Source organism: Grammomys surdaster, unplaced genomic scaffold, assembly GCF_004785775.1.
Source record: "Grammomys surdaster isolate TR1022 unplaced genomic scaffold, NIH_TR_1.0 222, whole genome shotgun sequence".
NCBI lineage: Eukaryota > Metazoa > Chordata > Mammalia > Rodentia > Muridae > Grammomys > Grammomys surdaster.
Genome location: NW_021604667.1, coordinates 1,739,868 through 1,766,795, shown reverse-complemented (window position 1 = coordinate 1,766,795; position 26,928 = coordinate 1,739,868). Strand labels below are relative to the sequence as shown.

The following is a 26,928-nucleotide window of genomic DNA, read 5'->3' as shown; positions in this document are numbered from 1 at the left end:
ATGTTCAGCACTGGACCTTGTATTCAGTCCTTTCTAATTTGATTATTATTTTTATTTTAAGGGGATAAGTGACCATTGATTCTGGAGCCAAATATGAGAGACCATGACTTGGTAACACAGATTTAGGTTACCCAAAAAATCCCATGTTCCAATGTGGTAACTGTGTTGTGAAGATTTTATAGAAATAAAACATAGGAACTTAGAACAAGGCACTTTTCTAATCCATCTGTGAAGTCATCAGGTAGGTGGATTACTGCAGAGAGAAGGCCTCAGGTGCTGTCTGATGACATTCTTAGCCTTTTGCCTGATGGAAGCAGTGGTCTGTTACTACATTCCAAAAAGCTTCACCTACAACGTTCAACTCTTGGGTATTTATAGTGGTTTCCCATTTGGGTTTATTTGTTCCAGTTTAATTTGTTGGATTTTCTAAATGTTTCCTTTTCAAATCTTCTTCCCTTCCCATTTTTCTCATCCTTCCAATATTTCTCCTTCCCTTCCCCTCCCCATTTCCCTTCCTTCTCATCCGTTTCTTCTTGCCTGACTTCACCAATTCCTCCCTCCCTCCCTCCCTCCCTCTCTCCCTCCCTTCATCCCTCCCTCCCTCCCTCTCTCCCTCCATCCCTTCCTCCCTCCCTCCCTTCTACCCACCCATCTTTCTATGTTAACTAAGCTGGGCTGGAGTTCCCAGGCTCAAGTAGCTGGTATACACCATAATGCTCAATTAAGTCTAATTCAAGTCAAATAACTTATGCATAACTATAACTAACTAACTAACTAACTAACTAACTAACTAACTCTCTCTCTCTCTCTCTCTCTCTCTATATATATATATATATATATATATATATATAAGCATATATATACATATACATATATATATATATATATATATATATATGCTTTATTTCATTCAACTTTCACTTTTTTAAAGTGAAGGCACTAGGTATGTACACATTTAAAGGATTTGGGAACAGAGGCTCAGAGATATTTATACAGTGAGGAGACAGTGAAGAAGATTGCACCTTGGAGCTTCCAGAACGGTCCATGTACCAGTATGTCACATGTGGACAGTTAGTCAAGCTGTTTTTGTATTGCTGTCTTTCACTGAGTACCTATTATTTCCCATTTCAGCCATCTTGGTATTTACCCACACTAAGGCCAGCAATGAGTGTTATATTTTAATAATACTTGGCAATTGATAAAAGCACATGCATTCTCTTCTTTATCTAAGCTCACTGTTATCAGTGCTACTCATAGCAGATTGCATTGAGAAAATGTGTTGCATGAAACAAGGTGGGTGTGCCTGTTGCAGAGTGCTTTCTGGGGATAGTATAAATTGTCTGATCCCCATAATGGCCACAGGAGGCAGGAGCTGTCACTGCTGTCACATTAGAGAAGAAGGTACTGAGGCACACAAAGGTTCATTTATTGTCTATATGTATGCACATGGTGTGAGGAGATTTATGTGTTTCCTAGTATGTACAGTATACATGTGTGTGTGCATGTGGGGACCCAAGGTTGATACCAGGTGTCTTACTCAGTGGCTCTCCATTTTAAACACTGAGGAAGAGTCTCTAACTGAACCTAGAGCTCACCATGTTGACTAGCCTGGATAGTCATCTTGGTCCAGAATATCTCATCTCTGTCTCTGAGATCCTTTGTCTGTGTGCTGGGATTATAGAACAACCACTAAACCTACCTGGCTTATATGTGTATTGAGCAGCAGGTACTTTACATGGTAAGCCACCTCCCCAGCTCCTAGAAGTCCTTTTTGTTTTTTCTGACAAAGGCTCCAATACAAGGGTAGGGTACACTCATTGGGGTTCCGCATTTGCCCCCATAACTTTCTAGCATCTCTCCACCCCATGATGTAGAAAGTGACTAAAGAAAGCCCATTGTTGGCCAAGACTTTGGTACTATGTTTCAAAGGCACTGGTCTAATTCTTCTTCACCAGGGTGATTCTTAGCCAGTTCACTGCCACCTTCTTCTAAAGAATAAATATAGCACCCCCCTCACTCCACTCCAAATACTATTCCCAGGATCTAGCAGTGCTGGTGGTGATGGTATGCATCATACAACTTAGTTACATGGCATTCTATCTAATATTATTGACTGAGATCTTTCAGATATAGGTTCAAATCCTATCTTTACCACTCTTAGCTATGTCATGATGGACAGCTTACCTAACCCTCAATCATTAATTTGCTTGTCAGTGAAGGAATAACACTTATGTCATTCCACAAAGCCATTTTGATTATGTAAGACCTCAATAAAATTGTTAGCACAAAAAGGACATTTTTTAAGTGTCAAAATCGGGTATGGTGACCTAAACCTGTAGGCCCAGCTACTCAGAAGGCTGAGGCAGGAGGATATCTTCAGTCCAGGCATTCGAGACTAGCCTCGATTATACAATACAACCTCATCTCCAAACCAAAATAACAATGATGACTTTCTTCTTGATGTAGATTACTGAATGACACTTGATTGATCACCTGATCCACTAAACTTCCTAGCCCAACATACAGTATGTTGAAATAATACAATAAGCAGACTTAAGAATATTTATTTGGCATTATGTGAGAAACTAGAAACATAGAATTCAATGTCAAGTTCTCACATACTAATAATGCTGTACTTTGTCAATCTCTCTTTTACGAACTTTCCCAATTGTTAGTGAATGTTCCTGTATGTGGCAACTATTTCTAAACAACAAGTGAAGAGGCTATAAGGATTTTTAACCTACGGAAAAGGTATCACAGACCCAAGAACACCAATGATATATAAAAAAGACTCCTTGTACCACTAGCTAACGTATAGCAATGAGCATAAATTTTGACCCTAAAATTCCCAGTGTTTTAGAACTTATTCAGAGGAGGTGTGTGTGTGTGTGTGTTTCTGGCTCTTCATTTGCACTGGATTTCACAAAATATCCCCATTGAATTTTCTATCATGGTTCCACCTAAAAATATCACTCTCCCAACATGTTACTAACATGTTCATTGCTTTCCATTTCCCATTGCTAACCTCAGTCAGCAAAAGACTATCTGTAGACAGACCTTCTAAAATGTGGAAAGCTGTATGAAAATTGCCTGAAACTAGGAAGTAAGGCAAAGATGATTCTCTCTCTTGTTCTGAAGGTTCTGCAAAAACGAATGATCAACACTCACCTGCTTTATGTAGCATAACTGAGACTCGGCAATTCCATGGATGAGAGACTCAGGTGAACATCCCTTTGCATTCCCATCATTGGCCAGTTGGGCTGAGGCACCCCACAGCATCTCACGGACAGAAGGTGGGTTCAAGTCTACATGAAAGTCGGCTGAAATTTTACAATTGTTCTTTACATCAAATAAGGCAAGGTTGATGAAAAAGGGCTCAACCTAGGAATGAAGATAGTTGACAGTTTAAAACTAAGACTTTGAGAGACAAATTGCAAAATGAGGCTTTTTTCCTTCAAGTTTGAGTTCATTGTGTTACCTTCTCAGTTTAATATTTAGTTAAACGTGTACTATGCTTGTTCTGCATCAAATAACAGGAAAGGCATTTAGAAATGAAAGACTGTCTTAATTTTAATTTTTAAATTAAGATAAAAATTTAATTTCTTCAGGCATAAATTTCCAAGTTACGAATTCACAAAAATTACAAGTTATAGTTTTCAAAAGATGAACAGAATTCAAAAGTTTCATCTAAAGAAAAATTGATCCATGAATAAAACTTACATCTCTATACATTTACTGACATAACTCCAAAAAATTGCTAACTTATAGATTATAAAATAATTCCTTTCTGGTATACTGCAATATACTAGACTACACATTTCATAAGAGCTAGCATCAGTCAACAGCAAATTACTCAAAACATGCTCTGCCCCATCAGCAAATTTGGAAGACATGATTCCTCCCTACAGATGGCATTTGAAAGCTGGTCACAAAGAGAAATTTCATGCCAGATGGCATAAAGATTAACCCTTTATAGGCAGGAAAGTGCTCTGGTGTATTTTAGGTACTTTGTGAAAGGATCCATCTTTACTTGGTATTTTTGAAACTAGAAACACAAAATAAAGATGAACATTAAACAGTCTCTCTGAAGATTTGAAATTTACAGTGGCAAGTATTTCTGACCACGTCCACTCATGATACCTAATATTTACACAGACCAAAAATGAATTTCATTCTATAGAACAATGAGTAAGCCAGGCAGATTGAACAGTAACTATGTTTCAGTAAGGCTTGAGGAAATGAATTAATTTCTATGAACCACTTTTCTAAAAGAAATCCTATTCCTCAGTCAAACCCAGTGTGAGGGCAGATTTTTTTCCAGCTTCTGGGGACATGGCACTCCTGAAAAGAGAGAACATTCTCTATCTGCTACTCTGAGTAGGTAAGACTTGCAGGAATCCTCTCAAGATGAGAAAACATATTTGTATTTTGGTCAAAAGAAAGAGATGAAATTCTTCATGTCAAATTTATCATAATACCAAACACTGGCATTTTCATCCCACCAATTAGTCCTTACTTATAAAAAGAGAAAAGTATTTCTTTAATATGCTGGATCCAGGGCAGTAGAGGGAAGGGTCATACGTACATTTGTGGGTGGTCCTTTTGCATTGTCTCCAATGTGACCCAAGATATTAAAAGTTAAATCATGGCAATTCACCAGGAAACGCTTGTTGCACTTTTCTTCAAATGGCTTTACATCAGGCTCAATTCCTGAAAAGTCTAACCTCTGCAAAAACAGATAGTGTGAGTTGTTTAAGAAGACAGTATTCATAATAACAACTGATTGATACAGATTCAGATCAGCATATTAGAGTTGGCAGCAGAATCCAATAACTCTGTCCATTTGAATCCCCTTCAATGCTTTCATTCAACAAGGTTTGTCAGGAGACTTTATAGCAACATTTGAGGACTGACAGAACTCTTGGAAGGCGATGATGAGAACCTGACCTAAGACAATGAACACATCAGAAATCCACACCTGGGCATACAAACACTTACTCCACATGGCATGACTTCTGACTCATTTCCCATGTTTGTGACCTTGTCGTTTACTCTTTTTACCTTTACCCATCATTTTACTGCTCCAAATCACATGTCCATCCTTGGTTATTTTTCTAGTACATCTAGCACCTCTCTCACCACAGGGTCTTTGTGCTTGCTACTCTTTCAGAAACCCTACCCCCAGAGAATTTTCTGGCTTGCTCTCTTTTTTCATTCAAGTCTCTCTGATCAATTTGCACTTCTGAAGAGAAATATTTCCCCAACTCCCTGTAAAAATATTGCATACATCCTGACAGTCTATAAGTCCTTTTTTAGACTTATCTAACATTAGTTTTTAGTATTAATTAATTGGTTCTTCTCATCCTCCCGCTCCCCTCCTCCTCCTCCTCCTCCTCCTCATCATCATCATCATCATCATCATCATCATCAACTATATCCTCAAAGCCAGTAGGATTTGTTTCCTTCACAAGCTCTTTAGGGAGGTCAGATAGATTGACAAGAATAGGTTTGAAAGGCAACAAGAACAACACAGTGGTGTCAGACAAAGGAGATCACAGAGACACTGAAGTTAAAAACTTCATTGTGTCATACAAATGAATACTAGATTTGGGGGGAAAGGTGAGTGGAAATGAGCAATTCAGTTAGAGATATTTTGAGTTTGAGGTAATTACATGGTTGGAAAACTGAGAGGTCTAGGTTGTTGATAAGGATTTGAAAGTCATTAGCATCTAGGGTGAGAGGCAGCCAAGGCTGGAACCCAGGGTAACCACCTACATTTATATGATGGAGAGAGGGGGGGTGGTTCTGCTCAGCTTCTAACAGAACTGAGGAATGTGCCCTAATTACCACAAAGGATACAGTTTTTTTTTAAAAAAGTACTTGTATTTCAAGATAAATAGAATTTTTAAACAAAAGATACTGGGAATCAGTCCTGAGTAGGGTAGGCATCTGTGTCTCTTCAGAAAAACCTCCAGAAAACTCTCCAATTCCCAAGGCTCACACAGTCTAAGTACATTTGTCCACTCTAGTTGCAAACAGAAAGCCAAGTGTAGATTATGGAACAACTTACGCTTTAATTAAAGCCATAATAAGTATGGTGGGGGAGAAATGACTCAAAATGGATTTGGTCAAAGACTTCCCAAGAAGGACTAGTCAAGCCCATAATATAAGATTTCTTTCCTCAGTTACTTTGTCAAAACAGGCATTATACCTGGAGACTCTTAAATAATGAAAGCTGTTTTGAACCAGCCTGTGTCTATAATAAAATCCCCCATATAAAGGGCCTAATGTATAAAGTTTGCACCTAAATGTATGGTTTTCCCACTCTGAGTCTATTTATCTACAAAAATAATGCAAGTGTGGGACTAGGCAGATCCCTTTTAAACACTTATTTATGGGGCCAGCAGAGGCAAGCCACTCCCATGGAGATCAATTCTAATTTCTGCCCATTTATCTGCTCTCTTTTATGTCTTCCTCAGACAGTGGAATGTGATGAGTAATTGTCCCAAAGCACCGCAGCTCCCAGATCCTTTTCTTTCTAAGGGCCCCAAGTATAAATGTTGAGCTACATGGCCTTCCCCTACAGTTTAAAGTTTGATCCATAGTCCTTCAGTCAAACTAGCATTTCATTATTCCCTAAGGTCACAGGCAAAAATCTTCTCTCTCTACATTGAAAAGTGACCAGAAAAGGAAATTGAAATTATGGAATAGCATTCACCTTTTCTACTTAACAAACAATACTCTAGAGTGAGATGACCTTCCACAATCATCACTAAATTCTTAAAGATGGCGCTTAAAGATTCATCACAATTGTGGGTTTTCTCTCACTGTAGCTCACTGATAAACACAAAATCAGTTCGGCTTCATGACCACAAAAACACTATACCACAAGTTTTTAAAGATACTAGATTTAGTTTCAACCACCGTCAATTGCCTCCTTTGTACTCAGTCAAAGAGCCTGACATGTCCAATTATAGTCCAATCACTGAGGGCAATCAAAGGCTCAGTCATGCTTGTAACAAGTAGTTTTCTGAATGAGTATTCCAGAGCTGTCATCTCTGAAACTCGCTGTTCTATGTTTCATTACATTTACTTACTTAGTGTGTGTGTGTGTGTGTGTGCGTGCGTGTGGCGGGGGTATGGTATGTATACAATAGTACATGCATGAAGGTCAGATGACAATTTTCTAGAATTTTCACCTTCCACCTTTAAAGGGAGTTCTAGGAATTTAAGTCATCAGACAATCTTTACTAACTAGACCATCTCACCAACATCTATGTATGTGTCTATACGTATCACATTAAAACAATATATAAAATTGCTAGGCGCAAAATAGAAATTGTTTTTTAAAAATAATTTGCTGGCATTAAGGTCACTGGGTAAAGTGCCTACTATATGCAAGCATGAGGACCTCAGTTGGGAGTCTCGATGTCCACAGAAAAGCCTGATGTAACACTGTACGCCTGAAGCTCAGAGCTGGAGAAGAACATGACAGAAGACAAGTGGATTCCAGGGCCTTGCTGGCCAGTCTAGCTAAAACAATGAGCTCTAGATTCAGTGAGAGATCCATTTCAAAGTATAAGGTGAAGAGTGATAGGAAAAAATGTTCCAAGTCAAATTCTGGCCTTCACAGGTGCAGAGAAAGGTACACAACATACCCTCTCTGCATACACATGCATACACCACACATACACAGCACATGATATCAACTTTACATGGTAATTGTATTAATGCATGCATTATACATACACACTATGTCAATATCAAGCCAAATTTAAAACTCAATTAGAGAACTCTACGAGGCATAGAAAGAAATAACAAAAGCAGTTTTTTCTCAAATTCTTTGATATTTTCTTAATATGTTTTAACTGAGCTAAAACCTGCTATGTGCATACAATATTTTTTTATTTAAAAAAAAATTAAGATGACTCAGTGGCTAAAGGCACTACCATGCAAGCTAGAAATTCTAAGTTCAATTCCCAGCACTCACTGAGGGGTAAAGGAGAGGACCAAATCCACCAAGTTGTCTTTTGATCTCCACATATGTGCCCTGGAATATCTGCCTATACAAATAACACACACACACACACACACACACACACACACACACACAATAATAACAACAATAAACTGTTCAACAAGGTCTCATATAGAAACGGGGGAAAGAAAGCAAATAATTCACTCCTCCAAATAATTTTGTGAAATATTCTTTACAAGAGAAACTATAAGAGTCATACAGTATACACTTTTCCTGTTCTTTATCTCAATATCAAATGGAGAAAATACATAGTTCATTAAATTCAGTACTCTTTGTATTGTGGACAGTCATTACCACTAGATCACAGGTGTACTTAATGAATTCAGAGAATACTAAAATTATTGTTAGGTATTATTTAATTTATCTATGGTGAGCAGCAAGATGAAAGGACTGGGGAAAAGATATATACCTTCAGCTCCATGCTATTAACAGTCCTATTAAACAAGAAATCAGTCAACGTACATGTTCAAAGTGAATAAGACAAATCTAAAACTATTTGCTTTCCTCACTGGTGACCAAAAATCAATGATTTCAACATTTCAATCAAGTTCAAGTTAGAAATAGATCAATACCTGAACCTCTGAGTCGAAAGAAAAGAGATTCTGTCTTCCATCTCCTCTACTGAGTTTGTTCAGTTGTTCTGTTTCTCTGCCATACTAAAATTTAAAAAATACATAATGTTGCTACATTTCCTTCAAAACAATGCTAAATACCAGTTAACCATGTCATTTATACAGCTTCATCGTTGCTGTATCACATCATTGAGACTCATAATAAGATACAGATCTGATTTTTATACATTTTCGTAAGACCTAAAATACTCTACATTTAGTGCTCAGTGTAAAAACCTAAGTCCAAAAGATTTTGGATGCAAACAAAAAATAAAAGACACCAATACCATATTTAACATCTCCATAGTGCTTTTCATGTGTTATATATACAATTCTGATTCTATCGTCTTAGCGAAGATAATGAACTTCACACTCTATCATGACTAAAAAATACAAAAAGGATTCAAGTAAAATCCACTAAATCATAGACAGCACAGACCATGGGGTCATGAGTACAGTGCAACATTTTAAAAGTCGTTTTAAAAATTTTAAGAGAGGAGAAAATTGAAAAGAGAAGAACAGAACTGAGTTTGTATCACCAGTCCAAGGAAATGAATAAAGTAAAAGTGTAAGCAGACTCAACAAAGATAGAAACGAGTAAGTAGTTTGTCACTTTCAATTAGTTATAACATAGGGCACAGAGCAAATATACAACCTAAGATACACATGGTAATAACTGTCTACTTACAAAATTTGATCATTTCAAACTCCACAAAGAAGGGTAAGTAACACAAACAATAGCTGCTCACCAAAGTCTTTATCTGAGTAAATTATTCATATAATTTAAAAAAGAAATTAGCATGTGTCTTTGGGCTGAATATCATTTGCATGAACTGCATCATTAGCCCACTGAAAGAAGAATATTTAATTATATATCAAATCAAATTGAATAAAGATAGGCAAAATAGATAAGATTACAAAAGCTTAGAATGTTTTCTTTTTCTCTTGTGTCTACAAAAACAAAAAAAAGAAAGAAAGAAGAAAAGATTTTCTACACTGATAGTGGACACTTTCAAGTACATCTTTTCTCTCTACCTGTTTAACCAATTTGGTAAGGTTTTGAACTTGAAAGTGACATTTCCAAATGAAATCCAGCACTAAAACCTTACTAGCTTGCCCTGTCTTATGTCAGTGGAAGGCAAGCTGCCATAAGAAAGATATACCTTCATCAGTTCCGGATGCATGCTCCTTTCCAAACTGGCCATGATGTTCTCGGCTTTTCCTTGGCTGCTAGTTTCCTCCTCTGCAAATTCATTAAAAGCAGATGTTCCAAACCATACAGACCGTTACTAATTACCTAAGAGGACTCTCCTGGCTCCCACTCCATCCTTTCCTACTAGATTTATGGCAAAGAATTGGGATTATGAAAGCACAGGGGAAGCTTTAATGGACTTTTGAAAATCTGCTGTAAATTTCGTATCCATTTCAGCACAGTTGTGTTTTAAGTGTCAGGTCCTGTGCAGTACCAACTCTTTGACAAGCCTCTTCTGAAGCCATTCTTCATAAAGAAGCAGGTTGGCCTTCAATGTTAAGGTTCTATCTTCACCTAGCACAAAGAATGTTTCCATGGATTAAAAATGAGGGCTGTACCCCAAGAGCAAATCATTTCAAAATTCTTACCTTGTATTGCCTCGACTGTATCCTTTTTCTCTTGCACTAAACTGTCAGTATTGATCTGAATAATCTTTTTTAACGTTATCAACCATTCCTCCATTTCCTGCTCAGTTTCAGCTGCCAGATAATGGCTATACTTATCTAACATCTTGAGTTCAAAAGCATGACGGCGCATTTTGGGGCACTAGAGAAGAGGAGAAAGGAAAATACCCGTTCAATTAGATCAGCTGCCCTTTTTAATATTAAATGCATTCATTTATATGTTACTTTTACCTTAGCTCTGCCTATATGTACACCAATACTTTCACAAAATAATTGTCTCTTTCAATAAGGTGTACACACTCCCAGACCACATCAAACCTATTTTTGATGCTCCTCCCAGGTCTAAAGAAAATGGAATAAGAGCAAAGTTGGTGTCAATCAATTAAGGTCTTTGGGATCCTTTACATTTAGAAAACCAAACCACCACCTTTCAAACTAGAATGCATTTTGCTATCTTCATGCAAAATTATTTTCTTGCTTTATTTATAAGGACTTTCAAAATTTGATGATAGAAGCAAGCTAAAATATGACCTGAAACAAATACAATGCTTCCTTCATATTTTCTCATTATCACAGATATGTGATTCACTTCAACATGAACAATATCAAATACATCACTAGGGTAAAAGAAGGGCATAACTATTTCACATCAAACTGTGACTCTAAGTAAAATATGTAGAGTAACCCACATTGCATATTAGAATAGAAGGGGAAAACCCATCTTGTCTTCAAACCCAATAGCATATTTTTTCTTTTATCACCTCTCTGTCATGACAAACGGAGTGGCATAGTATCCCCGCCAGTGCCTCAGCAATCATGTCAAGACTCACAGGTTCATAAATCAATAATTCTGTATTTCATGGTCCTTATTCAAGAAGAAACCAACTAAGGTCCTTCTTTTCAGTCGTCAGAGCACAAGAAAGGATGAAATTAAACCAGCATAGCAAGTTGTAAAGGTTTATGCATTTGAAATTACTAGGAAGCCCTCTTCTGAAGCCACTAATCATAATGGATTAGTGATCATAATGGATGTCTGTAGGAACAATACAAAGAAGGGCCACTAGATCAGGGCTGACTGAGAAAATCTAGAAATCATGTGCACCTTTCTTTTCTTTTGAGTAAAATCCAAAGGTGTGATTATTTTGTATTTAAAAAGCACCTTTGGGCTGGGGTTTATGCTCAGCCTCAGCACTGTGCACACTAAACAAAACCAGATAAAAGCATGTTAAATTTACACAGACACTTGCAGGTTTAATTTCTTTGCCTTTGAACCTCATGTAATCGTATTGGATAGAGTACATGGAGCTTATTAATCTAACCCTACAGTTTTGAAAATAAGGATTCAGATAAGTTAAAGTTATCGAACTAATCACCACTGCCTCATCAGCAGCTCAAGGCTCCCTCTCTCTGTTAATTGACTTACCATTCCAATACTTTCTCTGCATTTCTTTTTTGCACCTGACCTTTGTCTATAGCACCAGTAATCCAAATCAATAAACATTTGCTAACTCCCTAGGGTGTGCACAGCCTTATTAATCATTGTAGGAGACACAATAATGAGTAAGACACGATTTTTGCAATGCAACCCCAAAAGGGAACAAAACACAATTTAAAATATGATTTTTGATAAAGGTAATAGCTAAATGATAGCCCAGGGGACATGGAGCTGAATTTGACTGGAGGACATGAGAGGAAGGAAACAGAAAGCACCTTAAGGTTGAAATGGAATTTAAACCGAGTTTTAAAAGATAAGGCAACTTAACAAGGTTTTTTTTGTCAACCTAAAATGTTGGCTACGAATATTGCCTAGTATGCACAAAACCCTAGGTTCAAGTCTAAACATCACACAAATAAATAATAAATAAGGAAGCCACATACATGTCTTAACTCTATGGAATACACAGTGTGTTGTGATAAGACCATGGATTTATATAGGAATGCAAAGGGATGAAATTAGACTATAGGCTAAGGGAAAATGCCTATGGGCCTTGAATTCCATGGTAAGAGCTTTAAATCTTCCTCTGTGGGACAGGAAATCAAGATCAAAAGGTTTTGAAAAGACAACTGAATGATTCACTCTATGTCTCAGGAAGATGGACAGCAATTTGGGAGGTAGGAAGGCAAGACTTATGGGCAGAGAGATGGGCTCAGTGTTTAGTAGTATCTACTGTTCATACATAGGGCCTGAATCCAGTTCTCAGCACCTTCCTTAATCAGGGTATAAGTGCCTGTAACTCCAGCTTCAGGGGAATCCAATGACCTCTTCTTGCTTCCACAGGCACCTGTACTCATGCGCACATACCCACATACACAAGTATGCATAATAAAAATAATGATAAAAATAGAAATCTTAAAACAAAAAAGAAGGCAGAACTCTAGAACAGGCAATACAAGGGATACCCAGAGAAAAAGCCGAGAATTAAAAAAAAATATGTATCAAAAAGTACTTTGGAGTCAGACTCAAATGGGTTTCACAGACCTTTAAATACAGGCACTAAATGAAGGCGGAGTACTGAAAAGATTTAGAAATTTCAAATATAGGTGTTTGGGCATGGGAATACCACCAACCAAGAAGAAAAGAATGCTTAGTTTTTCAATCCCTCATCAACAACCTGCTTGGAGAAAGAAAAAGAATGATTACTGCAACAGCCTTACCTGAACAACATCAATGCAGGCATCCAAGTAGATGCAACCTTTCGACTCCTTGGAATTTTTCTCATCTTTATAAGAATTGAGAATATATGAACCATCGGGAAGTTGAGTCAAATAAAAATACCGTCTCTTGAACACCTATAATGAGAAATGTAGCAAAGAGCTACTTGTAACATAAATTCATAGCAGTAGGGCTGTTTATTTGAACTAAAAACTTCATACATTTTGCCAGCTACCATATCTGAATAATAGTCAGACAATCCCCAGAAATTTTTAAGAATCAGTGGAGAAGAAGGCTCAGCAGGTTAACAGACTTGACACCAAGCTTGTTGACCAAATTTTGATAGCCAGGACTCATGTGGTAGAGGGAGAGAACGAACTCCTGAACATAGTCCTCTGACCTCTACACATGTGCTATACATTCAAGCACATACATGCGCACCCCCCCAAAATAAATAAATAAATAAATAAATAAATAAATAAATAAGTTTAATTGTGTTCCTTGTTTCTTTAAAGACAGTATGAATTCAAGTAACTTACTCCCAGATAATGAAACATAATAGGAAATGGTGGCTATTTAACACTTTAATATGTATGAAGCACTTTTACATATGAATCACTGGCCTCTTCACCCAGCATCCCTTCCCATCTAATTGCAAGCTACAACTGGATTCTTTCCAATTTTGTTTCCTCACCATCAATCCAAGCATAAAAAGGCATATGCATTTATATCACCTTTATATCGTATGACACTTACAGTGGACCAGGGCTCTTGCTCTCCAAAACTCCACATATAGCTTCCTCCCAGGGAAGCAGAGAGAATCACTAGCTGCCCAACCAGTTGTTGGATGCCTGCAGTGCTGAAGTCTGGATCAATAGGCCCAAGGGGACTATGCCATGAGATCAGAGATGGGAGTAGTCTTCTGCTACAACTCACAGCAAAGCCCACAGAAATGAGGAAGAAGAGGAAGACTACCTGAATTCCTTCATGCTATCCCTTTCACTCTCCCTCAAAACACTCCCATGGAGCACAATGAATGGAGCGAGCAAAGGGCATTCAGGAACACTTTGAGGTTTGTATGGTTTTTTTTTTCAATAGGTCAGAAACGATTGGCTGTGTCAAACATTTGTCATAGTGAAAGGAAAACTTACTCCAGTTAAACTTTCCCAGGATGGTGTGTCTAAAACCACTGTAGAATGAGAATGGTAACAGAGACAGAAAAAAAAAAAAAACAGACTCCAAGTAATCATGGAGGAAATACATGCCTATGTGTAATGTCTTACTCACAAGGGCTGGCTTTAAGACTTAAGCTTGCCATTTGCAGATGATCCTATATTATCTGTGATCCGGTACTTAAAAGACTTCAATCATGAAAAGAACATCACTTGACTTGATCATTCCTGCCAACTACTTAAACTTCTGACAAAGCATCTTGAAACACCAACTATTTATTTCTCTATAGTATGAACCAGTAAAATTATACAGATTTGTTATGAGCTGTTTCATTTTACAATTAAAAGAGGTAAAATAATAATAATAATAATAATAATAATAATGCTTAAAGACATTTTGGACTTCAGTGCCATCTATTTGTGAATGAATACATAAATAAACCAGTATCAAGAACCCCTTACCAAGTTGACTGATAGATGCTGCAGCTTCTATTTCAGGTAGTAGCCATATGGGATATAGTGTATCAACAGAAGGGAGACCAAGCAGAAAACACCAGCTTGTTTTTTAGTGCCTCAAGTAAATGTTACTTTATTGAGACTCAGAAATATAAAAAATATGCTTGTATGTGCATTTATGTTTTTCATACACTTACATCCAAGTTGAATAACCTTGAACTAAAGTGCTTGGGGCCGGAGAAACATTTTAAAAGATTACATCCTTAATCCAAAAATCTGAAATCAGTGAATTTGGGATTTTTGAGATGGGAGGTACTCAAGTATTTCATATATATGAATGCATATTTAACATGTAATGATTATACCACTATATATGTAAAATTATGTTACATATATGTATACAAATATATATTATATAATGTACACATATATGTACATATATAATGCATATGTACATATATAATGTACACATATATTTATATGTAACATTATATACATATGTGTACATAATACATGTATATATATACACACATTTATTTGTAACATTTTATTATGTGTATATATACACATATGTATATACAATGTTACATATAAATATATATGCAAGGAAAATGTTAAAGAAAAATGACTACTATAGCTGGGCAGGTTAGTACATGCCCATAATCCTCAGGAAGCAGAAGGATCAGGAGTTTAAGGCCTTCCTGGGCTACACAATGGGTTCAAAGGCAGTCTAGGTACTATGACATCCTGTTTCGAGAGCAAACAACAAAACTGGTGACAATGTTCTTTACATTTACAGATTTTTCATGACAATGGTTCACATCTCTTAATAAGATGATAGAACCAGAAAACCCTAAAATTACATACCAAGCTTGTTTTTAGTGAATAATTTACTGAGCAGTGAAACTTGGTGCAAATATGACTTTTTAAAAGTTATGACAGTAATTACATGACAAAAAAATCAGAATATGATTAAAAAGCTTGAGCCTAATTAAAATTTTAATTGTTACCAAATGTAAACCACAAAGTATATAGATTTAGTGATTCAGCTGGCCAAATCTGCTTGCAGAGCCCACAGTCAACCATAAAGAAAGGCCAGAGAAGGAAGAACAAAGAGCAAACTATGTGTAGCCTAGAGTCAAATTACAGTCTGCACAAATGCTTTCACATACAGCTGTCTCACCAAGCAAAGACATTCTGCAGCAGCCACCATCTTCCAAGATTAGCAACAGGATATGAAATTGTAGGAAATGACTCCCTATAACTTAGCAATTACAACTCACAGTAATGCTGGAGGTAGTTCACAAATCAGAGAGAGCATCTGCCTAAAAGAGCACTTGGAAGAAACAGATGTGTCGAAGTCTTAGAATCTTGTCCATCATTCAAGATCTCCTGTGACAATGTCCTTTTAGTCTCCTTGCTTATTACATGGTTGGATCAAATCCAGATGATTTAGAAAATCATTTTGTCAGAATCTACAATCATTTCACTGAACATGAATAAGTTACACATTAGCTTTCCTAGTGACAGTTATCTGCCCCCCCCAACACAAACACACACTTACAGTCATTAGAAGTTCACTGAACAAGTTACACATTAACTTTCCTGGGCTGACAGTTATACCCCCAATACATACAAACACTTGTGAGCCCACACATTAGAAGCACAATGTTTGCACAGCAAGGAATTATTTAGTTTGCTCTTTTTTGAAATGGAGGTCTCACTGCATTGCTCAGGATAACCTTTTACTTCTGGGTCAACTGATTCTCTTGCCTCAGATACCAGAGTAGCGATGACTACACAGATGTGGATTAGGATTGTTTTTAAGTCATCCTTGTGTAGAAATTAGTTTGTGAGTGAACAACAGACTGGGAGATGCCTATGATCTCTTCTCATTCTAAAACTCAAAGTCAATAATGTATCAGTTTTTTCAAATAATTATTTAAATTATTTTTATGTGTATGGGTTTTTTGCTTCCACATATGTATGTGCACCACTTGCATGACTAGTGTCCATAGAGGCCAACGGAGGGCATCAGATCCCCTGAGAGTGGAGTTGCAGATGGTTGTAAGCTGTCATGTGAGTGCTGATAATGAAACCTAAGTCCTCTGCAAGATTAGCAAATGATCTTAACCTCTGAGGCATCTCTCTAGCACTGCTATATGTTAGGGTTTCAACTTTTATTAAGTTTGTAAGTCCATTTTTCAAAGAAGAAAGGAACATCCTAACTCAAGCCTACAGAAACAAGAAGAAATCAGAAGCACGATATTTTAAAATTTTCCAAGGTGTAAACATTTAGTTTACCGATAAATATTTTTGTACATTTCAGAAAGAAGTGATGTTAAAATAATAATTCTACATCACAGCTTTCATTTAAGGGCCTCTAGTCCTTGGATATCAATAGATAATTATTTTACAGGATATATATCCACCTGTCTTGCCTAACAGAGGGAGTAAGAACATATTTAAGTTCACAGTGGTCACTACTTAAACTGACATCAGAATCCTGTGACATTCACAAAGAGAGTGTTCCCCAAACTTTGCAATGGCTTCCCACTAATGTTAGAGCAAAATCCAAGCTGTGGAAGGTACAGTGGAAAGGCAGTGGAGAAGGGGTCATCAGTGACAGCCAGAGAGGAAGAAGCAGCTCTGGGGTGCTATGACATAATCATGTGATTAGGAAATGCACTGCATACTTCAAAAAAAGCAAGGACTCAAAGTCTTTACAGTAGAGAAATGATAGATGAGAATATATGTTCAATCTAATTTAAACATAAAATGTATACCTGTTTCCAAAACTCATGTTACCCCATTAACATGTAACATGCCTGTATGAAACAGTTAAAATTGCTAGGTATGTTGCCACATATCTGTAAGCCTAGCACTTAGGATGTGGAGGCTGGAGGATCAAGAGCTTGATGTCAATCCTGGCTCCTTGAGACCCTGTTTCAAAAAAAAAAACAACCCACCAAAACAATAATAATAGTATAAATTTTAAATAAATAGCATCTGTACCATAGCTTACAACATGGTGCATATGGCCACATGTCACTGTGTGTGTGTGTGTGTTTTCAATTGTTCTCCATCTTTTCATCTTTTTTTTGAAGCAGGGTCTCTCAGTGGACATCAGTGTTGGGTGGATTAGCTTATCAGCAAGCAACATGATCCTCCTGTCTCTGTCTTCCTGGTACTGGGATTATAAAGAGGCCAGCACTTGGCTTTTATATACTGCTTCTGGGGGAATCAAATGAAGCTCCTCATGTTTGGAGGGCAAGAACTTTACCAACTAAGCCATCTCCTGAGCTTGTACCTATGTATCTAATCACACTGTTCCAGCTACACTCGTTTATGTGCCATTAGTCAAGAATCCCTAAGAAACTCCTTTAAGTCATTTCTTTTCTTGCCCTTAGCCTGGAATCCTCTTGCCTAAATAGTTACAGAATTCCCTTTTCATTTTCTTTCAGGACTGTACTTGACTGGATTTCTATAAGTATCTGTAAACAATATAGCACTCTTTTGTAGCGTGAACCCTATTCAAATTTACCTCAATTTATCTATCTCTTAAATTTTACTGTTTCTTTTTTAATTTTTATTTTTATTTTAAAATATTAATCACAGGCTTTATAAGTTTGGTAATGCTCAATAACAAGATGTCCATACAATCAGAAGTGTGACCCAATACCCAACCTAGCTATACCAACTATCTTTGACTGGCAGAGACACTCGAACATCCGCCTCCATGTTCCCCTCCTCCCAATTTTACTGTTTCTTTCTAGACTGTTAAGATCAGCTATTGTTTTAAATCCACAAACTTATAACTCATACATGCTTTTCCAAAAAGGAAAGCATGATAATTCATCCCCCATCATATTATCAACACTTTCACGTAATAGAATGCTCTCTCTATAGTACCCATGTCCTTCTCATCCTCTGTGGCTTTATTATTTTTCTTAGATAGTGAACACAGATGACAATTCCCCATCTTAGTTAATGAGAAGCATGGATTCTCAAGACTGGCCTATCCAGGAGAGGAAAATAGACAAGAAGCCAGAAAAGCTGATTCTTAGGGATAATGTCATACCAAGTCCTTTCAAGCCCCTGAGATGTTGGGAAGGTAACAAAGTTTGTCACTGAGTTGCATCAAAGATGGAAGATGAGCAGGAAAGGCGGACTGCCTATGTCTACTACCCTGCCTTCCAACTAGGAAAACCCTTTTCCCATCTCATATAACAAGCCACAAGGGTGTTTACCTATATGTGTTACATAGTGTGTGAGTACTTTGTCCACATTATATGAAGCAGAAGTCCTAAGAAGGAATGTTCTGAAGGATAAGAGACAGAGTAGGGGGGCCAGTAGCAATGTAGAAATGAGACAGGAGGATCTACCTAACTGATGTGTTAAACTAAACAGAATGGCAGGATAGCATGGAAAAGGAGAAGGCAGGATCCTAGCACTGTTGAGATACAGGTGGAAGGATTACAAGTTCAAGGCCAGCCTGGGGCTGCATTATGAAACTCTTGTCTTCAAGGAAAAAGGGGAAGCAAGAGCCATGGTAAGTCTCAAAACTGGGAGGACAGAATGACACAAAGATAGAAGGAACAGTAAGGAAGAAAACTCCAAAACCTTATGAAAAAACTAACTTTAGTTATACTAGAATGGCAAACCCGTTGTCTTTCTGGAGAACCCGTTTAAGAGGGTTGGCGACCAGTCACTCATCTCTTTCTGTATGATCTTATACTCCTATCACATTTCATAGAGTTTATAATTCTACGCTATGGGAAACTGGGTTGAAAAAAATCAAGTAATTTTTTTCTTTTTTCTTGAATAATTCTATCATAGGTGAGCACTGGAGATTTTCAAAACAAATTTGAAGCAAACCATGAAAGAAGGCAGCTACAATCTTCCCTTGTCATTGTGGACACATTATTTTCACAGACCTATTTCAACAATGGCCTTGCTCAACTTCCTGCTGTTCCTCCCTCCTGTTTCTTCTACTTTTTTCCTCCCTCCCTCCCTCTCTCCCTCCCTTCCTCCCTCTCTCCTCCCTTCCTTCCTTGGCGATAGAGTCTCACTGTACAGCCCAGTCTAGCCTCAATCTCACAGTGATATTCCTGCTCTAATCTCCCTAAGTACTGGCCTACAGGCAAGAGCCCACATACTCAACTTTTTTTCTTGCTTAAACTTTTGATGGTGTCATGTTTCTGGCATCATCAGGCTCACGTGTCAGATTCTGGCCTCTTGTAATCCTCATAATATAAAATAATAATGGCTGGCATGCTTTATTGTCTCTGAATGAGTGCTTTGCTCATGTTATCACTATTTTCATCTGAGCATCACAAAAGAGAGACTGATGCATAGGAGGATACTGGGGAGCCAATCAACTTAACCTAGCATGGCTACCAGTGCTCATCTAGATGTGATTTTTACATACTGCACCCACACTTACTCTCCTTTGGGACTCCCTTCGTTCAAGGCCTGGTATTCTCAGACTCATGGAGTTGGAATTGGGGTACACCTTAAATAGCTATTTTTATTATGTGTTTCACATCTCCAAAAGAGGTCCTAAGCCCTAAAGGCCATGTGAGATACTTCTCTTTATCATCTAGAATGTACTAATAAAGTACTCCTTGTATATATGGTGATGAATTTGATGATTCCTAAGAGTGTCTGGCATATAGGAAGCATCTAATAAATGGGTTTTGAGCAGTAGTCACCAAATAAGTGGAAATAGAACAGAAAAGCAAATTAGTGAGAAACCCCCCTCCTATGATAAACAAGTATCAATCCATTTTGTTTGCTGTAAGATGCAGTCGAGTAGACTGGAGCACTCAAATGGAGTAGCAAATCCGAGTAATAGATCTTAGCCCCCCTTCATTCCGATATACACACAGTGACCTTGAACTCGTAGCAATTACTTTCATATTGGATATGCTTTCGTGAATGAAATCCTCTTTTGATTTGATGTTTTCACCCTACCAAGAACAGAATTCTCCTTCAGCAGTCAAAGAGTAATAAAGACTTCTAGACTCTGGATGTATAACAAATGGCTCTCTTTTGTGGAAAAAAAAAAAGGAGGAAGGGCACCCGAAGTGAGTCATACATCAACCAGTTGAACTTGCAACCCCGATAACACAGCAAGGCACTTCAACATTTAATTTCTGAGAATAGGGAGTAGAGAGCCTAAGGAATGTGACCACACTGAGCCAAGAAGATGCACAAAGGTGAGTGTCTCAAGGGCTAGCCAAGAATGTGCAAGTCTTTTAAACTAAAACCACCCTCAAGATCAAATTTTTTTCCTTATTCCATATATTATTATGCTTCTTAGGAAAAAATAGTTCTAAATACTGGGGGAAGGTCATGCCCGATAGCACAGCTATCTAGTCCACATTAATTTTCTTCAGTGATAGGGAACAAGTTGAATAAAGCAGATGTCTCTAGCAGCTACTCAGGAAAGATAGTGCAACCAAATAGGCTCCTCTTGGGACTGCAGTTTCTGCGTAAATGATCATGGATTCTCTATGATTATCTTCAGCTTCTCGCCAGTCCTTTTCCAGGAATTAAAATGGGGTGGTTTCTCACTAACTAGAAAGCACAAACTGAGGAAATTGCTCACTGTAATAAAGCGTGTCCTGTCTTAACATGACTGCTCACAACAAGGCAATTTACAAGTGCTGGAAATAAAAAAAAAGTCACTGTGTCCAGACAACAATCAGTGCCTTTGCTTTTTCAAGAGCTTCGTGAGGCCAGCATCCTCTTTAAGGAAAGGAAATGCTTGGGCACTGTGACTCTGTAGAGAGACTGTGTCTCACTGTGAAGCTAGATACATCATTAGCAGTTCTTTCACTGCCTGGATGTCTCTGTGATACTTGGTTGGAGGATAATGAGGTTACCCAGAAAGCACTTTGGGGAAGATAATGACAATTACAGTGAATGGTATTGACTAACCTTAACTGTTCTGGGCTAGTGTGGAGGAACAATACACTGGGGAAAATATAATTTTTATTCCAGCATTAAGAACTCAGCATAGCCCATGTGCCAGCCCTTCTTGTCGGTAGGGTCCATCACAATCAACTTGAATGTTGTGACAGAGTTCTGGCAGTCACAACAGGAGGTTTAATTTTTGAAAGTAGTCCAGGCATAATTTGCATTGGCTGTGTTGTTGATATTGCACAAGGCTGCCTGGCTGCTTTCTCAAATGATCACGTAAGTAGTCTTCTGATTCCTTTCGTAAATCAACTGAACTATGCTGGGTATCTTCTGACCTTTTTGCATTTTCCTTCTACACCTTCACTCATGATTCTAGTTTTTCCTTTCCTCCTTGCTCTTTGATTTTCTTACTTGTGACAGCTCAAAGGTCTAGGAGATCTTTTATCCTAGGGCTTGGGAGGGGCAGGCAAGTGGATCTCTGAGTTTGAGGCCAGCCTGACCTACAGTGTGAGTTCCAGGTGTACATAGAGAAACCCTGTCTCAACAAAAAAGCTGAAGTTACTGTGCATAATTTCAAACATCTTAAAAAACTGATTCTACATAGCACTCCTGATTTGTTTGTATGAAATATCATTTCCCTGTATATTCCAGACTGGCCTTGAGATCTATCAACTTGTTGCCACTTTATAAGTGCTGGAATTATAGGCCTGTGCCACCAGACCCAGCTACTCAAACAGATATTTTTTTTAGATTCAATTTTTTTGTTTGTATGTTTTAAAATGAATTTGAAAACTTTTGAATACATAACTTGCCAGAAGAAGCAAAATTGCCAGCCACAAGGGGCTACGCAAGCTGGTGTCAAGCCAGAGCCCATCACAGAGACTCAGAGAAAACACAAAGAAAGAAGCTTGGCTTCTGTGGGCTGTTATTTGACAATGAGTCATGATGAATACCTAGGCCCTTCTGCAGCAGTTTCCTGCCTTGCTGGGAGTTAGCAAGGATCCAAGCAAAGCATGGATTTTCTGATAAGAAAAGATTCTCTGGGGTTCAGTTCTGTGGTGCTGGCTGCTAAACCTTTCATTGCTTCTCACCAGTGTAGAAAGAGGTCCCCAGCATGCAGGAAACTGGCTGTACCTAGGATAAACCTGTCTCAAGTACAGGGAAATAATAATAATCTGCCCATTTGCTTACTGCAATTGATTAGTATTCTTTATTTGGAAGAGTCACATACTAGAAACAAACAGAAGCTTTCCTTCCAGCACACCCCTAATTCGGGGAGCCTTTGACTTTAGTTTTACCTCTGCACCCTCCCTGACTGCAGGAGCTGGGCTGGCTGCTCTCCTGAGCTGCGGACACTTAGCTTATCCTTAAGTCTGAAGCAATGCAGACTTCGGAAGAGCTTCTTCCCACCCTGTGACAAGGCACCTACAGTTGACAAGGGCAATGCCCTCAGGCTGGGGGTTTTAAGAAGAAACAACCTAATTGGGGGTGTGCAACTCATTTGGGAGAGTACATAACTACCATACCATGCATGAAGCCCTAGGTTCCATCCATGGAGGTAGAGGCCAGGAGGACCAGAAATTCGAGTTCATCCTCAGCTACATAGCAAGTAGATTGGAAATACAAAGAGAAAAAGCAAAGAGCCCAGTTCAACAGGGCAAGGCCATGGTTAGCTGGCCAAAAGTAGCAGCTGGCCTCTTCACCTAACCCATGTGGTCCCCAGGTTACCTCAGACTTATGCTTCTACTCCATGAATTCATGGCTACTCCCTGGTCCCTGTAAGTGTGGGAGTTTTCTCCCTTGGAGATAGATAACAACTAAGCTGAACAATCGATCTTTGGCTGGCTGTATTAGTTTTCTACTCCTATAATAAATTACTCCAAATGTGGTGGCTTTAAAATAACACAGATTTACTATGTTATAGCTCAGCAGGTTAGAAGTGGGACTGGCCTCACTAGGTTAAAATATAGGTAGGAGAAGGTCCAGTTCCACTCCCTTGCTTTCTTTTTAGCTTCAAGAGGATGCCCACCATCTTTGGGCTTTTGACTCCTTTCTCCATCTTCAAAATTAGCCACATAGCATCTCTCTATGACCCTGCTTCTGTTCATGTCTTTTCCTCCAACTCTCCTTTCCTTTTCCTCCAACTCCTTTTCCTCCAACTTTCCTTTCCACATATCAGGAGCGTTGTGCTTATTCTGGGCCTGCCTGGGTAATTCCAAATCGTCTCCCTATTGGCTTATTAGCAACTTGAATTCCCTTTCGTCATGTAAGCAAACATTTACAAGTTCTAGGGATTAGGACATGGACATCTTTGGGGATTCATTAGTCTTGTTACCACATCAGTGTACATTTTAAAAATTATGAAAGAAGATATAAACCATGAACTATTTTACAGGCAACTGGAGGTTTATTTTTTTCCCCTAAAATAGTGTCTTCTTGAGAAGTTGAAAAGTTGTTAGGAAAGCAAATGGTAATTCAGTGATATTTGAGAAATAATTTAAAACAGCCCTCTGATTTACTTGGTAAATATTAATGTCTTACTAATGTCTTATGAATCCAGCTTGGCATACAGCATATTTCCTTAGCTCTGTGCTAAACCTAAGGTCCAGGTAAAACAGTTTAATATTTTGAAGATGTTAGGAGAAAGGAATGGAGTCTAAACTATAGCACACAAGGGTATATTATCACATGAGGGGAATAATTTCTACAGCTCAGTAGAGTACAGATGGGAATCATTAATCATATATTTCAAAAGAGCTAGTAAAGATTATTTCAAATGTTCCCCCCATGCATGCACATAAGCATATGCAGGAGCACATGCATTCATGCATTGATGACAAATATTTAGGCTGGTGAATGTGGCAATTACCTGAATCTATTCATTGTTTATTATGCATTTTATATGTATTGAAAGTTCATATTGCAACCTATAAATATGTACATTATGTATTTTTTAAAAAGCATAAAAACACCGAATCATTTTCTGACCATCGACACAGAATTATAACCTCCACACGTATGTTTCTGAGCCTGAAGAGTCTGACAGAACATGCAATGTGGCACTCAGCTAGTGAGGATTAGTGTCCCAGCCAATTGAGGAGATCGCATAGGATCAAATCCTACTCCTGAAAACTTAGAGCTCTAATGTTTATTTAGTTTTTATATATTTGTATATGTGGTGTACATACACATGCATGTGCAAATGTGTGTTCTGGTGTATTCACCTGAGCATTCACATGCAGAAGCTAGAGGATGACATTGTCTTCCGTTATCATTTTCTTCCTTATTTTCTGAAACAAGGTCTCTCGGTAAAGCTGGAGCTCCCTTTTCATTTCCCTTGCTGGCCTGCTATCCCCTTAGATCCACACCTCTCAGTATACCAAGTGCTATGACTACAAATGAAGGTAAAGATACCAAGTATTTTTGTTTATGTGGATGTTGGGATCTAAACTCAGGCACCCAGGCTTGCACAGCAAGGACCTTACTCTCTAAGCCGTAGCCCCAGCCCTGGAGCTCTGTTTAGCCATCAGATTTCTCTATGCCTATTTTACCATATCTGGAAACTAGGAATAATAATAGTGCCTATTTCATGGGGCTGCCATGCAGATTAAATGCAGAATATAAGTATTAGATGTAAAATAAACTTAGTATGATGCTTGGAATACATTGATCCCATAGTAAATGGAGCTGAAATAATTCTCTTGTTATCTCACATGTGTAAAAATCCCATGCTATAATATAGGAAACATCTTACAACTTGGATTCATTATCTTCGGAGCCAGAAAATGAAAGTGAGAACAGGATATAGCCACTAAAGGAAAAGCAGCAGGCAAAATATTAAATTAAGATAGAATTTGAGTCTTCCTTTGGTAGACATCCATGGTTTCTGCTTTCAGGCTATTTGAAAGCTAGAATGACCTTCAGTACTTAATGGAACTCTGAATCATACCCAGGAAACCACATGATCTTATAGTGACTATCTGAAAGAACAGTTATATTTGGTATCACAGAATAATTTCTCTGCTGAGAATCTTCAAGAAGCTCATTTATTCTTCCTCTGGATTTAATGGCTCTCTGCTGCCTCCCAAACAAAAGCCTTTCAGTGTTCTGGGTTTTGTCTCCCACAAGTCCCTTACACAAATTCACTATCTAGTCAAACCACTTCATTTTCCAAATAGGGCTGACCACCCTAAGGCACTATTTTATGTAGGACTTAATGTGGTATGTTTCTAACATAATTATGAAGCTATTGGACACAATGGATTTCCCCATCTTAGATGTCAATAGATTTCCCCAGTCACTAGTATTTAATAAGCACCAAATTCATTCATTAAATCCACTTCCACATAGGAACATCTGATGCCTGTTTTTGTAAAGCTATTTCCTTCATTCAACTGGCAACTTTCCTCAGACATTAAAAGCTTCATTATATGTCTTTGAAAGGTAACATTTCTAAATTTGTTCTGAGGTTGGAGCTTTAAAATTCCATGTATCTGTTAAGATTCTTTCATTGAGACTTTTTTTTTGGTAGAGGAACAAATGAGAACAAAGTATAACGACATACTTATTTTAAAAATCCATAATGAAACCTACTGTTCTACATGTTAACTCAAAACAAAAGATTTTATGATGGTTCATTAGAAAATAAAATAAATAAACATTTCTCCAGATTCATTATGTATGTCAATATACTTCAAATGATAGACGAATATAACTACTTCCTACCTTCATAGTTACTGTGATGGTGCTATTTACATTTGCTTTATGTAACCAACCTTGTTTTATCACACCACCCTTCTGAGAACATAAAGAAGACGAATCCTGAAATAGAATAAAAGCCATCAGTAAAATAGCAGCCATCCAACCATTTATTTAGTCAGTATTTAGCAGATACAGAACTAGACCTGTTCCCATTTCCTAATTAAACATGAAGTTATTGCTCTTCATAAATATTTAAAATACTGACCATAGATAGAATGAAAGGCCCAATGGTATAAACACAGTAGGCACTCAATAGTTACTGAAGTGTCACCATTTTTTAAAATTAAAAACAGTCATTGGTTAGAAAGGTGGCCACAGATACTCATAGCCACTTGTTCCAGCATCACTCATCTTTCCTTAAGGAATTCCCTTTCAGCAGAAGTGACCCCTGAAGAAAGGCACACAGCAGTCCTCATCATTACCTCATCTTTCTCACAGTCTTCATCAATCTCAAACACATGATTAGGAATCTTTTCTGGTCTCAGAGACTTGCTGAAAGTGCAAGAAAATTAATTTAGACACTAAACATAAGCTATAAGCATCACCAACAAACAAAACCTGAAGTCGACTTCATTCTCTGGAAAACAAGAAAATGCAAGGCAAGAGATGGAAAAGTACTCACTTCTTTTTCAAACATAGGCTTTATTCCTGAGT

At 37.8% G+C, this 26,928-nt stretch overlaps 1 protein-coding gene across 1 annotated transcript in view; it reads right to left on the bottom strand.

Annotated features, from left to right (window-relative positions):
* Positions 1–26,928, bottom strand: part of Dock11 (dedicator of cytokinesis 11) — a 177,430-nt gene that overhangs the window by 100,230 nt on the left and 50,272 nt on the right. Inside the window, exons 5-12 of the mRNA XM_028773169.1 lie at positions 26,697–26,766; positions 26,239–26,334; positions 12,961–13,095; positions 10,270–10,447; positions 9,813–9,892; positions 8,611–8,694; positions 4,586–4,726; positions 3,169–3,381 (exon numbers count right to left, since the gene is read on the bottom strand). Coding sequence (XP_028629002.1) covers positions 3,169–3,381; positions 4,586–4,726; positions 8,611–8,694; positions 9,813–9,892; positions 10,270–10,447; positions 12,961–13,095; positions 26,239–26,334; positions 26,697–26,766 — 997 coding nt within the window. The remainder of the gene's footprint in view (positions 1–3,168; positions 3,382–4,585; positions 4,727–8,610; positions 8,695–9,812; positions 9,893–10,269; positions 10,448–12,960; positions 13,096–26,238; positions 26,335–26,696; positions 26,767–26,928) is intronic.